Source organism: Gavia stellata, chromosome 14 (assembly GCF_030936135.1).
Source record: "Gavia stellata isolate bGavSte3 chromosome 14, bGavSte3.hap2, whole genome shotgun sequence".
Classification (NCBI taxonomy): Eukaryota; Metazoa; Chordata; class Aves; order Gaviiformes; family Gaviidae; genus Gavia; species Gavia stellata.
In genome coordinates this window covers 19,613,461-19,627,474 of record NC_082607.1, presented here as the reverse complement: position 1 = coordinate 19,627,474, position 14,014 = coordinate 19,613,461, and the positions used below count along the sequence as shown (strand labels likewise).

The following is a 14,014-nucleotide window of genomic DNA, read 5'->3' as shown; positions in this document are numbered from 1 at the left end:
GGGGAGGGGGCTACTTCACCGGGGACCCCGCGGTGAACCCCACAGCTCACGGCCCAGGGCTTCATCAGCGCCAGGAAGCTGGCGGCCGGCAGTGACACAGCAAGGAGGAGCTACCACATAGTTCAAGCTCCGGCCTGAAAACAAGTCTGGACAGCAAAATGCAACAAAAAAGCAGCGATTAAGAACATCGGTCTTCAAGGCTTCCGATGTAGAAGTAAGAAACATCCGCAGAGGAGAGATCTTACCGGCACGTCTTCCCCAGGCCCCTAGCACGGCTGCTGAAAGGGGGAGCGGGGGAGGAATTAACCCAACTTCAGGCAAAGTGAACCACAACTACACCACCTTCCCAGAACCCACAGCCGGGAGAAGGCCCTGAGCAGCCACAAGCAATAAACACTCCCCAATTCAACGTTTTCATGCCGTTGATTTCTGATCTTGAGACTTTTCTCACAGTAACAGGCAGAGCGGTGAGAAGAGCCCTCACCCCTCCTGCACTTCAGGGACTCCACAGGTACAAAACCATGAGAAAGCCAAATCTTTAACTTTGTCTTGCTTAAGGCCCGTTTCCCATGTGGATGCAGGACAGAACCCAAAGTCCCACCTATGCAGTACAAAGAGCTTTGTGTCTTCCCCTCCATCAAGTCCAACGACCCAGCACAGGAAAAACCAGTTGCTACTTCCCAAAGGAAAACTGCATCAAAGGAAAAACTTGTCGACAGAAGAAGTTAAGCTACACTGATACTCTGAATGAGGCACAATAGCACATTAAATGTAAATGCAGAAGAGTAGCAAACTAATCAAGCAGCTTAATTGAGCTGCTGCTGTTAGTACTCTATAAAGCCTTAAACCTGAGAACACACTGAAGAATGATCACATACACACAGACCTTGCATGTGCCAAAGTTTATTTTTTCCAAAACTTGTTTCATCAAATAATTGGATATGAGCAGTTTTTAAAAAACAAACAGTTTGTGTATTAACAAATTGCAAAGTTCCACAATTAAAATATCAACACAGCCAGTCTTGTGCTTAGGCTTCTTTTTAAAAAATTATGACTTCATAGAACATAAACCCTCAGAATTTTTTTCCAGTTTGTGGCTAGTACATTTTCCACACATTCTGATTTTTATAAAATGAAGGAACTCATGTAAAGGAACAGCTGTACAAGAATACATCTGAAAAAAAAGCCTGAACAACCTAAATTATAGTAGCTCCTTTTAAATAAATATCCAATAAAAGGCACAAACCTGTTATGGGGAAAAACATAACATACAAAACAAGACCTATTAAATAAATAAAGTGTGGGTTGGGGTGAGGGAAATCTGTTCCAGCACCTATTTTGTCATTGCTCCACGACGAAATTCCAGCCAAACATTTGGTAAAGGATTAAACTTAATCACAAGGATACACGTTTGAGATCTGAGAGATTTGATGTTACAATTCCTGTTGTAACTCTACCAGTTACTACAATCTCTTTAAATAAATGATCATGAGAATCTGCGTAAAGTAGTGATGTATATATCAATGACAAGTCAAATACATCTTCAAAGTAATAGCAACAGCTTTTCTATATTCCTAGCTATCAGTAATGTATAAATGATAACATGTACAGTTTCCATTGCTCAAAAATATAATCTTTTAAATGGAAATAAATGACTGATACACAGTGCCTTTAGATGTTGTCCTTACAATACAAACTACCCAAAACAAAGTTTTCCTTTTTATGTACAAATTAAGCACCGATCCACAGTGCGTACTATATTCTAATCGTAACCCCACCCTCCCTGCCACACATCAAAAAACCCAGATGGGGATACACCCTGTATTCAATCTTGTCATCAGAAGTTTTTTTGTTGTTGTGGTTTTTTTGTGTGTGGTTTTTTTTTTAAAAACAGAAGTCCATTTGTTTTTTTACCTACAAGTATTCCACCACTATGTGCACAGAACTGAGATTTCTCTAGTACACGTGTCCAAAATTTAAAAAAAAATTCAATTCAGTAACTTCTTGGAGGCAAAGTCAAACTGTATCCAGAGAACATCAAAAAACCCCAGTTATTTAAAAAGAGGTACACTTTCAAGTCCAACAGGCCTAACCCAAACAACCTTTCCAAATTCCCCCAGAAGTTTTCTTATGGTATATCCCATGAAAGACAGCCTCCCTGTAGCAGCATGAAGTCCCAACAGTTAGGCTTGAATGACCCACTAAAGCAAAATAATGCAAAGCGCACAGCATACTTCAAGTCTTCCTCCTTGTCCAGACAAACATGGAGTGACATCTTAGTTACCTGCTTTCTGAAGTACTCAGAACAGGATTCCGATCAAACGAGTTGGAAGGAAACAAAAGGGAAAGTCACATTTATATACATCTCTCTTCAGTGTTTTACTCATCACGACTGCTATTCGCAACTCTTGTGGGCTACTACAGTTACCCTCAAGAACAACCTTTGTCTTCAAAGTGTTTTTTTGGAGAACAAGTTCCAAGCCATAAAAGCCCTGACAGCATCCTATGTCCTTGGTTTTTTACTTCTAATGTATGAACTATGTTATTTAAAAGATGGTACTCTGCCATTTTATGTGTTCCAATATGTGCACACGGAAGAGGTTGGCAAAAATCAGTCCTGTGCACTTTTGTGCAGAGAGAAGTGCGTAAAGCAATCTTTTCTTCATAAGGATAAATCTGAAAGTTGTGGTTTAATGTATCATTCTGAATGAGACTAAAAAGAAAGTAGCTTATAAAGTTTTTAGGATGTACTTTGTGGCTGTTTCTCCTTTTTTTAATACTACATAAATTGGTATCAGACAGCTTTGCTACAAGAAAGCATACCAAAGAACCATTAAAAAAACAGAGCAAATAAGAAGTAGTGCAAACTATACCTAGTACTAAATCCATTTCTGAGCGAAGTACACTCCAGATATTCAGAATGCTCTGCAACAGAGTTATAACAAATATATACTGTTTGGCAGGCATTTATTTGCATATTTTATTAAAATAACGGATTATTACTTATACAACTCAGTATGAGAGAAAGACCTCACAGCTTACAGTGCTAGAAACTGCCTGCTTGTGGTGCTCTCAGCTCCGTCATTAATGCCCAGACATTTATTACACGTACTGGTCTAATTTGAACTCAAGACTTCTCAATGCTGAATAAATCAATGGAATTCACTATTTCTTAAAAGAAGTCCCCTCAACACCATGACCCATTCTAAATGGCATCTATTCCCTCGTCACGTGGAGGGTAACTATAGGCACTGAAGAACTCATTGGCTTAAAATTGTACAACTGTTCAACCCAATAAAGGTGGATTAAAGCTGGAAGCCCTTTGTAATTCAAACTTGAACATTAAAATGCTATATACCAGTCCAAATTCTTTTAAAATCAGTACACATTGTGAAACTCAGTTTTAAATTTCTGCAAGGTTACATTTCCCAGGAAGTTAGTGGTTACAGACTCCAAGGGCTGGGGGGTGGTTTATTTTGTTTCTTTTGAGTTGATTCACTTGGCAAAAATATTCCCACAGGGTTAAGAAATACTACTTTTGCACTCTTTGGACGGAATTAAGCGTTTAGAAAATGAGAAGGCTTGTTCCCACTATGAGGAAAGTGCTGTGTTTTAGAAGTTCTCTACAGCACAGTTTGACAAGATTCTCAGGCCTATTTGCATTTATAGTGAGAGTCAGAGACATTCCTGCAATTATAGACTCCCCAAAAGATAAAAAACATGCTACTCTGGTGGTCTGTTTACCATAACAATAGAAAACTATTAATTCTTTGAAAACCCAGCTTTAATATTAATCATTAGTAGAAGTCAATTTACAGGAGAGCTTTTCATTGTATTCTGCCACAAAACTTCTGGAAGAAAGGTTGCTCCTAATTCCATTTACTTTTTATGAACTACTTCTTTTTAATGCTATCACTTTTTGTCAGACATTGAAAAATACAAGATAAGGCATTTTCATAGCCAATTTCAGTTTTGGAGGAAGATTGTTAAATACAAAAGATGTGCCAGAAGTCTGTACACATCTGACCCATCGTGAATAGCATACTTCATAAATTAGTTGATTTAAAATATTTTCCTCTCAAAGAGAGTCCAGATTTCTTAACATAGCATTTTTACCTTGAAACTACTACAGAAGAAAAAGACTACTGCAGCATTAAAGAAAAGATCATCTAGAAGTTTGCACATATTTACATATTTAAAAATAATTACTTTTATATGGTTTACAACTAGGTTCTTATTTCAGCAAAGCAGCACAAGCTATTCTCTACAGCTGGATAATTTCAATATAGTTGCCAGTTCACAAGTGTCAGGACTACGGCAAGGTTTGCTTCTTTTGACCTAATAGACTTTTTTTAAAAAATTGGATCTCTTGCCTCTTTTGCAGTTAGCAACAAGACTTTCAAATTGCTCCCGTTTGCTGCTACTGGGGATACCTACATTCACTGGCTCCCAAAGCTACTCTTCCTTGAGCTATGGGAAATGCTCTCTGCAGAGAGGATACTCAATGGAAGTGCAGCTACTGTCACCTGTTGGAGGCTGCACTTGCTGCTTTAACACACTCGTTTCCCCTACTCCACCACAGACTTTCAGCCCATATGTATCAGAGCCTGGCTCTTTCAACTAGCCACGTAACACTGACATACCAATGGAGCCATTTATTATTTTTACTATATATATGTAGTATGTATATATCTTCTTGATTCACAGCATTTCAAACTCACATTATAAAGTTTGCAAATTACTATAAGCTATTCTAACGGGAAAAAGCTGTCTGATTCACATAATATTGGCCTTATGATAATGCAAGCATTGCTCTATCAGAATATTTATTAGAGCACATAAAAATTTTATTGCTCAACTTCATTTGTGTTGCGTCTTGGTTACAACAGCCACAGAATTTATGGAGAAAATAAATAGCTTCGACATCCTCAGTAACTTCCTAAGGTAATCCACTGATGAATAAGGTTGTAGAGCAACCATGTAACCCCTCTTCTCAGCTTTGAAGATGATAATCCAGCTTGTACCTTCTGAGTCAACCTCAATAAAATACAGTTTTCTGCTGAGCAGTTTAAAAAAAAATATCAGTGAACAAACATGACTTCACACTGCAGTGACTGTTATAAACAAGAATCTCTAAAGCATTGCAATTCAAAATAATATTGTATTATACAGGGAAGAAACAGTTGCCCTGTTCAGGAATACATCATGGAAAGATTGAAATTCAGTCTTTTCTTTTTTTTACCAGTATTTGGTTGTTCTCACATCTTGCTGCTTTGGCGGCTCTACATAAACTGTATCTGCAAAGTAGAGATTACATATTAATGCCACTTAAAATAACACATGGTTTCTCAGTGTTGTAGAATTATGAATCTATTCAAGTGCCTTGTTACTTCCAAGTTAAGACTATAGGTTTTGGCACTTTAAGACCAACACATTTGGATGACAGAAGTACATAGTTTCTTCAACTTGAGTAATCTCCTGTCCACACCTGTTTCGCTTTCCCATCACCTGATCCTTCAGAAAGCTTTCACCACTGCTCTAGTCAGTATGAGTAAACCAAGTATCCAGCTGATGTCACAGGACATCGAATTCTACACATCTTCACCACTCCCATTTTCTTAATACTGACACAGGAAGAAGTTAACGACTAAATCTCTGATTTTTACTTTCTTTCTTGCTTCCTACATTTGCATGGTCTCACCATCTGCATTTGCTTCCTCGCTAGCAAAAGCTGTTGCCCTTGACTGAGGAACCCCTCACTTTCAAATGCAGAAATACATTAGTAGCCCTTCATGAAACATTTTGTTGCTTTTACCAAAGACTCAAGTTTCAATGGAATCTCAGGATTAAAGAAAACAGTTCACCTGAGTTTCAGAAACAGGTGCAAAAGGATTTGTTGGCCTTAGACCAGGCTGCGAATACATCATTGACTGGGGTGCCATCAAAGGAGCAGCTCCAATCTGAGGAGGTACCTGTTAGAAAAACAAACCCCACACAAAACAGGTATATAAAATTCAAACTAATTCTAGAAGACACATCTTTTCGCATTTTAAGTATAGTAGAAAATAAGCACATAGACACACACACGTAGTGAAGTCAAAGCTTTTAAAAAACTTGCTGTATAAAATTTAGAGTAATCTCTTCCAATGCACAGTGTGAAAAAGCTATCAGATTTCACACACTGCTGACCTTATGAAACAATACATAGAAGTTGCAGAATGATTTGAGCATAATAATGCCTGCCATGAAACCCACTGGAGGAGACAACCAGGTTTTTTCAGGAATACAAGCCAATCATGTTTCTTACCATTCCATATACAGGCACTTGAGGTGTGGTCACTGGGTATGTGATTGGAGCAGGTACCTTCAATCAAGAAAATTTTAATGTATTTTAGATAAGCTCATGCATACTAGTAATATATATAAAAAACTGAAAAATACATAGTTTTCAATACATAAAACAACCAACATATTTACAAGAAATTGACTTACATATCCAGGATAGTGTACTCCATTCTGGCACAGCAAAAGGAGTAAGGACAAAAAATTATTTAAGAGGTATTTGAACTGGAAATTCTAACCAAGGGATGGATTCAAATCCAGTATCATAACTGTCTGTAACTGTCTGTAACTATGCTCAACTCATTAAAACAACTAAAGCAGGAGGAAAAAAGCACAAGGACAGTAACACCAGTAACTATGCTTGTTAACTTGGATAGGCTCCCTGCCTAGAAAGCTATCACTAGTAAGACTTACAGCAAAACGCGAAATTTTACTAGATCTAGCCAGATTTGAGTACATTGCTTGCACAAACATTTGTGTGAGAAGCTTTTAGAGGGCATGGCATGCAATATTCCTTCTTCCTCCAATTATGTGTGAGGAGGGCATAGAAAAAACCAAGGAAGCCAGTGACCGTTCAGCTTAACAAACAAATACAATAGATGTTTAGCCAGGTAAGTGTTGCTCACATACTAATTTCTGATGTCTGCAACATATCACAATATGAAAAAAGAAAAATGAGGAGCATCTTAAGCCAGTAATAAACTTTTGTCAGGTTATGTTCGTAGGCACAGTGATGCATGCACTTCGTATTGCCATGCATTACGAAGTAGCGCTCATTATGTTAAAAATGGAGTGCTAGTTAAAAATACTTCACCATGAAAGAGTATGCAGGCTATACGTGAATTTGAGGGTTAGTACTCCGAATGCCACAGACCAAGCCAGGACAGTTAGACCTCTCCAATACTGGGGCACTGATTTTAAAGATGCTCATAGCTGAGCTAGTTCTTTGCATCATTAATTGTTGGAATTCCATGCAAATGAGTGAGCAGATATCCAGCATAAAGCACTGAAATGCTTAGACCAGGAAGTGGTGAACACGTGAAATAAAAACACACAACCCAAACCCACAGTGATAAATGTGTGCTAAGGTGCCCTCTATCTCTCAGAAATAAGAATGCATCAGCACTCTAACAACATGTTCTAGTGCACCAAGAGGGGATAAAAAGGTTTTACGGTCTCAGAACTCTCACATGAAAGGGCTATACAACTGAGACATGCCCTCATCTGAATTTGAGTTTCATTTTTGAGTCCAACACTGGATTTAATATTCCATTCAACTCTGACAATTTTGAGTGAACATATACCCACGTAAGATGAGGAAAATAGGCACTACAGGCAAAGCTATTCTTATTGGAAAATAAAGTCAGACAGCAGTCCAAAATTCATAGCAAATGTGGAAATTACCCTAGTTGTACATATAATCAAGATGAACATTCTACTTCCCTCTAAGGCAGCTACATTTCAGAAGTGGTTTGTATTTGTATGAATACATATTAATAGAAAATACTTGAAAAATCTCTTTTAAAAGCATAGGAAAAGTCAGTTGCATACAAATATCCCTCCAAGAAATAAAATTCTTCATTTCAATAACTATAAAATTTCCATTTAGTAGTTTGTACTGTGTTAAAAACATGAAGTTGCTGTTGAGCATTATCAAAAGTCCAAAGTGCTGCTTGACCTGACAATTAAAGGTGCCCTGCAGGGATTGCAGCAGTGTTTCATGTGAAAAAACTGAAAAAGGAGTGAAAACTGGAAGGAACAGCAGTTTGGCCCTTGAAACACATTCTAAGGATTCTTAAAGGTGCATGGGAAGTGGGGTTGGAGCATCTCAAACATGCACATTAGAAATTTTCTGGTTTGGGGTAATTTGTTTCAATTAAAAAAGAACTTACGAACTGAGATAAATAATCAACTTTCACTTGAGATGTAAGTCTTTAATGGGCAAGTTTTACAGCGAGCGGAAATAAAGCATACTAAAATCTCTACCTCATTCAGTTTGAGAAGTGATCCTCCAAGCACTCCCCCCTGCCCACAGTCTTGTCCTAAACAGCCTTCGCTATTCTTTTTGAGATAATTCAAGCAGGGAAGCAGCATTTGCTAGAATGAAGCGTGATTTCAATAGTACAGAAATTACCATATGTGGAATAGTGGGTAAAGGAGTAGGGTTCCATGTGGTCGATGTGCTTGTTTTTGCTTGCCAGTTTGTTCCACCAGTAAGTTTTTTCTCTGTAGGCTGTGTCCACTGCATATCCGATCTAAAATGAAACTGTGGTATTAGTTTTCACAGATCGTCAACAGCTAGAGTAACAACATCATAATGGAAAACCAAAACATGCCTTAATACATGTACACAGCTGAAATCTACGGGTGGAAGAAACACTCAGTATTTCAGTAACTACTTATATATCTCTGTTCCAGCAAGTATGAAGTCTGGGGGTTCTCTTTTGTGTTAAAAGTAAACTATCGTTACTGCACTGTACAGTAACTGCAAGATCTTTTACTGTTTCATAAAAATACTTAAATAAAAATGCAGCAATTGCGAAACTAACTGAAGTGAATTACTTCAAAAGTTAAGGTTGACCACGTTACGGTGACTGACCACAAACTCACTGTTTCAATGCTGTACTTGGTAGCAGATTACTTTCAAGAGTTGAGTCTCATGCGATGTCAATGCTGGTAAACTGTGTCAGAGACTACCAAGTAGTAATGTAAGAATATTGTAAGTACACGTATGCACTTACTTTTTGGATGGAGTTCCTCCAAAGCCAAGATCTGGGGGGAAAGAGAAACAGACAAAATCCCTCACTATTTTTAATGGGGGGGGTGGGGGGGGAAGCTTATTTTGTTTTCAGTAACAAATGGGAAAGTTAAATTTAAAAGCTTCACACTTACTTCCCACTAGATTAGCAAGTGAAGAATCGAGGTCATTTGCCAAAATTTTTCCACTTGGCTGGTTGGCTAAAGTGGCTCTTTGGCTTTGTGGTGGTACTGTCGGTTGCAATACATCATCTAGAAAGTTAAAAGCTAAACAAAGAACATGAAAGCAACTGTTAACAAAACAGTTACATTGCATTTACTAAAGAGATATCCATAAGCCAGGAAGGTATTTTCTTTATAGGACACTAAGTAGTTTGAGTATTTATATACGGAGGTTCAACATGCTGGAAGTGTTTAAGGCTTAGACAGAAGCATAGTTTAACCTCTTATTTTTTTATGGAATACTATATTGTGGCTACTAATCTAGTAGAATCTTCAATTTTACTTCAGCAGTAACTGACAGTATTTTTAAATTAAGATAAATCTTCCCTAAAACTGAATAAGGCAGGCTGTTAAAGATAGTTTTGAAGTGTTCTTGTAGCACAATATAGCAGTAATTTCATGATACTGCTAGTATCCTGAATGTACACAGAAGAGTTCCTTTGCTGTATGTTCATAAGGACTTTGAACATATAGGAAAATAGCACCAACCGAGAGAAAGATCATAACACAGCTATACCTCAAGCAATGCATACACGCAACTAGTTTTGCATTTTTCTAATTACAACGCCTCTCAATGAAATTGAGGGAACTCGTTTCCATGTATCAAGAGAAAACACTGAAGTCATAAGCACTGAAAACAGATTAAATATAAGCTTACCCATTAAGAGATATCCAGTGGGCCACATTCAAAGTTCATTCCCCCCCAAAAATAAAAAAAAGGAAACCGTTATTACACAGTATATGAGATCAGTCAAAGCTAATTTTAAAAATAAGTAACTACAATTGAACTGACTACCTGTTATCTTATCAGTCCTATAATCAGCTTGCAAATGTATTAAGTTATTAAATGTTGAACTGCAATAGCAATTATGCTAAATTGTTAAGCAACTGTTGCCTGTAGGGTGTAAATTAGTCATAAGCTAGTTTTTACCATTTGTAGTCCTGTACTCTGGTGCTGTAGATTTTCCTCCAAAAACAGCATCAAAGTCCACATTAATTGTTGAAGAAGTGGTATTTGGAGGAGCTGAATGAAGAGGAAAACCTGGAATAAAATTTATAGTAATCAAATACACCCATGGAGTAATACCACTCATTACAGTGAAACCAGAAAGTTAAAAAAAATTAAATTACCATCAACAGTCAGAGGATGATACACAGAAGCATATGTAGGTTTATGACCACTAAAGTCATCTTCATAAAAAGAGAGAAGAAAATAAGATCAGTTGAAAAAAGGAAGAGAGAACCCAAAAATTAAGTCTGCAGTTAAAAATTAAGAATTTTTAGTACTTAAAAAGGGTATTTTTTTTTATTTAACAAATCTGAAAAGCTCAAATAACTCCTGCATTCCCAATTACAAAAGAAAAAGGAGGTCGCAGTTTGAAAGAAATCAGCAAAAATTCCAGCAACATTGCAAGTCTTAGGATGTCTAGGTTGGGGCAAGCTGAACAAAATAATGAGTTATTTCAACTGCAGAAATAAAACTTTAAGGAAACATATAATTTACGACATCTGGAATTAATGCACTATTTCCACTCATTAATAAAAAGTGAAGATTGGCCCAAACCACAAAAAGACTACACGGCCCAGTTTATTAGCATTATTAACTCCAGTTGCAAAGAAATTACATGGGTTTTGTTTGTTTGGTTTTTTACCACTAAACAGTTCCACCGTTTGTTTGGAGGAAAAAGTAGAATTGATGAAAGGGGTGGTAGATTTTACAGCTTCTTCAACTGGCTTCATGTCAAAGATGTCCAGATGAGGTGGAGAACCAACACAACCATTTGAGGACGAGAAAGGACCTTTCAGATGCAGAAGTGAAGGAAAGAATACAGAGTACAAATAATGGAAAAGAAAAACAGACTGAAATGATTGAATCTGAGAATCTCTAGACAAAGTTAAACTGTAAAAATTCCACCTAGTGATCAGCCCATTAAAGACAGAAATTCTTAGTTTTAGATAAAAATCCTAACAGCTCGCTCTATTTAGGGAAAATAATTCTAGTATTACCATTGGGTGGGAGGGGAAGAATGACAGAACATTTATCAATCAAAAAGGTTAGATAGTACATTTTTGGCTTCAAGAATTACCTTTTAAATAGCACATAAGGGTATCAATTCCACCTATTAAAATACCAACACTAACAATGATGTTAGCATTGCCTTATTTCAGCATTTAAGACATTTCTTTGACACCTATCTGATTATTCTTTGGAGGGATGGGTGAGGGTACAGAGAACGCTGTGCCCAAGAAACTGGGAATGACAGCTTTGTTATTAAGAACTTTGAAGTGACCAACACCTTTTAAATGAAAAGTATATTAAATATCACTTAACGGAATGGAAATATTAGTCCAGCATCTTTTCAGTTACATCTGCTTAGTTTCTATTTCCCAGCATTTTTAAACTCTACAGTTTACAGATTTTCAGTTACATTTCTTCTACCTGTCCCCTTTATGGAATAGCTCCTTCATTCCATCTACTGCACACTGACACTACTGCTATGTGTTAAAGAGAAGTAACTTTTCTGTAACAGTTTGCCAGAGCTTTCAGATTACTTATTTTGTATTCTGTCAAGGACAGAAACATTCGGATGCAAAGTAATTAAGGTTTAAGATGTGGATTCAATTAAGTATTAATCTGTATTTTATTCTTGTATTCCAAGAATTCACCCATCATTTAGTCAAATCATATCAGCTCACCTCCCCAAGCACTGCTTGCTGATGTTGATATAGCTGGAGTACTCTGCACAGTTGGAACAAATGCAGGCTGAAGATCAAAAAGATCACTAGAAAGGTTGGGCATGCTGAATAAGAAAAGAGAGAGAAACAAAGATACGTAATAGGCATTGTATTCTTGTGTTATACAAACACTCACACCAATCCCACTTTCTCTTGTTCACTAGCAGCCCCTCACTAATAGTGGTACAAAACAAAACTAGTAATTAAGCACTTCTTATTGACCAATACCAAAATTCCTGTGAATACATCAGGAAGGCATCAGCAAAAGGTTATTCTTGAAAAGTACTTGATAAGTAACTAGGATCAGTGCTTTGCAGTTGATTGTGGAGCTACAGGCCAATGCAGTAATTTCTGCTTACTTCAGAAAGCAAATTCTCTCTCACCTATTTGTTGTGGGTGCTGGTACTGCAAAGAGGTCAACAGCTACAGTGGTATTCACACTTTTTCCTGATAAGGTGCTTGGGGATGCTGATGTAGAAGTAGAATTTGATACTACAGAAATCTCTCTTAATCGCTGCTCCTGAAAGATGAGATATACAGTTTGCATTTTAGTTTTATTACTTTATTAACCCTTCAGTCCTGAAGACCTTTTCCAAGAAGAAATTTTTATTATGGTATTAATAAAGAGAAGTGTTATTCTTCTGTAAAGTCCTGAAAACAGAAAGATGATTGAAATTAGAGATAAGAGCATTTGTTTTAACAAAGCCTTTGAAAAATCAAGGTGGGACTTGAGGTTTTAAACAGTTATTTTTTTAAACTATTTTCTAATTTTTTCTATTTTTCTAATTCCCTCCTATGATCAGTCTTACAACAGCAATGCTGTACGTTCAGCTGCTGAGATGTAACCTAGAATTGCTGTATACTAGTTTTGTGAGTCTTTGAGATAAATAACAATCTCTTAAGGAAGAATATAAATGATTTCTATCAGTGGTCTGCTATTAAAATGATACTCCTGGTGGAAAGGTCAACACATACTGGCAGCCATCACACCTGCATCCTACAGAATCATGCCTTGGCCTCTCTGAAGGTGAGCGTTCCCCCACCATACACTATTTTAAGCCAATCCTGGTTTTCAGCTGTATCCAATTAAAAAAATCTCAGAATACAAACTTGTAAAAAATACAGTACCTTAAGTGCCTGCAGTCTAGCTTGTTCCTCCTCCAATGCCTGCTGCTTTTCTTTCTCATCCATCCTGCTAAATGACATTCCTGTATTGGCAAGTGTGGAAACAGCACTGGATAGGGCACTAGCTCTAATAAACAGTAATAATCACAAAAAGTTTTATTAAGAAAAACAGTTGGGTATACATCACTTACAGTTTAATCTTCAAGTGCCTTATCTAGTTGTGTGTCATTCCCCCTCCACTCCAGTCTCTTCTTCCCTTACTCTGGTACAGAAAAGCAGACACCCCAATAATGAGAGAGTTTGGTGAAAAAGCGGCATGAGTACACAGGATTACTCCCTCAAGTTTCAGCGAGTAAGAACTGGAAAGTGCAGAACATACCAGTTGTGTTTTTTCTTTAAAGGTCATGTAGACTAGACTGGAATTGTACTGCATTCAAGTGGCAGAGGCACAGAAAGCTTGTTTGTACATATTATACATATAACAGTAAACAAAGCACAGAAGTTATTTCTTATATAGTATACTTTTTAGCAGAATACTGTGGTAGTGAATCCTCAGATACTTTCAAAAAAAATTCTCTGAGGAGCAAGACAGCAACTCAGGAATGTAGCTTACACCGATACATTTATCAACGTTTACCAAGTTTCTGGGGGAGAATGCCTATGCCAAAAAAGATCTCTCACTCTTCCGTCAGAAGTACTGTTCACGCATATTGATACTGTACTTGACAGAAAGAATAACACAATTCCTTTCAGCACAAAGCAGCTAAGCTAATTTGGCTGCTCTGAGAAGGAACTTAAGAACTTTCATAAGCAGGTTAAGATAAATTTATGG

General features: G+C 37.1%; 1 protein-coding gene across 3 annotated transcripts in view; it reads right to left on the bottom strand.

Moving 5' to 3' along the window:
* Positions 1-2,699: 2,699 nt before the first annotated feature.
* The window catches only part of LOC104263049 (phosphatidylinositol-binding clathrin assembly protein), a 30,022-nt gene continuing 18,707 nt past the window's right edge, over positions 2,700-14,014 (bottom strand). The window contains exons 10-22 of one of the 3 annotated variants that reach the window (XM_059824463.1): positions 13,186-13,309; positions 12,441-12,577; positions 12,019-12,122; positions 10,974-11,120; positions 10,453-10,512; positions 10,253-10,363; positions 9,235-9,351; positions 9,084-9,114; positions 8,477-8,597; positions 6,493-6,516; positions 6,308-6,364; positions 5,865-5,972; positions 2,700-5,297 (exon numbers count right to left, since the gene is read on the bottom strand). In XM_059824463.1, the coding sequence (XP_059680446.1) occupies positions 5,283-5,297; positions 5,865-5,972; positions 6,308-6,364; positions 6,493-6,516; positions 8,477-8,597; positions 9,084-9,114; positions 9,235-9,351; positions 10,253-10,363; positions 10,453-10,512; positions 10,974-11,120; positions 12,019-12,122; positions 12,441-12,577; positions 13,186-13,309 (1,156 nt within the window). In that variant the 3' untranslated portion in view covers positions 2,700-5,282. The remainder of the gene's footprint in view (positions 5,298-5,864; positions 5,973-6,307; positions 6,365-6,492; positions 6,517-8,476; positions 8,598-9,083; positions 9,115-9,234; positions 9,352-10,252; positions 10,364-10,452; positions 10,513-10,973; positions 11,121-12,018; positions 12,123-12,440; positions 12,578-13,185; positions 13,310-14,014) is intronic. The other 2 variants (XM_059824462.1, XM_059824465.1) reach the window with 2 other exon arrangements.